Below are 444 nucleotides of genomic sequence, written 5' to 3'. Positions count from 1 at the left end.
GCGATTCAGCATAAAAATAAATGCAAAAGCAGTTAGCAATTCTGTTAAGATTAACACTCCTAATTTTCCTTGTGGCAATACATATCATAATCAACTTTTTTTTTCTTAGAAAAAAACAAACTAAGCATTATACCAACCTATAACATAATCAGTGTGTAGGAGGATCTTCATCTTTCCCGGTAAATTATCAGGATTGGAATATCCTACAAAGCCCCATGGATTATGGTAATTTTGCTGGTGGAACAAGTTGACTTTCAGCTCCTCAATCAGAACAGTGTCATCATAATCCTCAGTCTCGGTTGCATTGTTGGTGCTGTTACTGCTGATATTTGCAGTGACATAATCTATCTGGAGAGAAAGTATAACCATATTTATAATCATAAACTAGAAATTAAAGATTTTTTATCTAAAAGTAAAATATAAAATAACCTTTTCTGATATTTT

General features: G+C 31.8%; 1 protein-coding gene across 1 annotated transcript in view; it reads right to left on the bottom strand.

Moving 5' to 3' along the window:
- The window catches only part of LOC119588230, a gene marked incomplete in the record, with an annotated part of 18,655 nt that overhangs the window by 6,266 nt on the left and 11,945 nt on the right, over positions 1 to 444 (bottom strand). Inside the window, 1 exon segment of the mRNA XM_037936930.1 lies at positions 138 to 348. Coding sequence (XP_037792858.1) covers positions 138 to 348 — 211 coding nt within the window.

This window comes from Penaeus monodon, chromosome 23 (assembly GCF_015228065.2).
Source record: "Penaeus monodon isolate SGIC_2016 chromosome 23, NSTDA_Pmon_1, whole genome shotgun sequence".
NCBI lineage: Eukaryota > Metazoa > Arthropoda > Malacostraca > Decapoda > Penaeidae > Penaeus > Penaeus monodon.
This window is presented reverse-complemented; position numbering and strand designations above follow the sequence as displayed.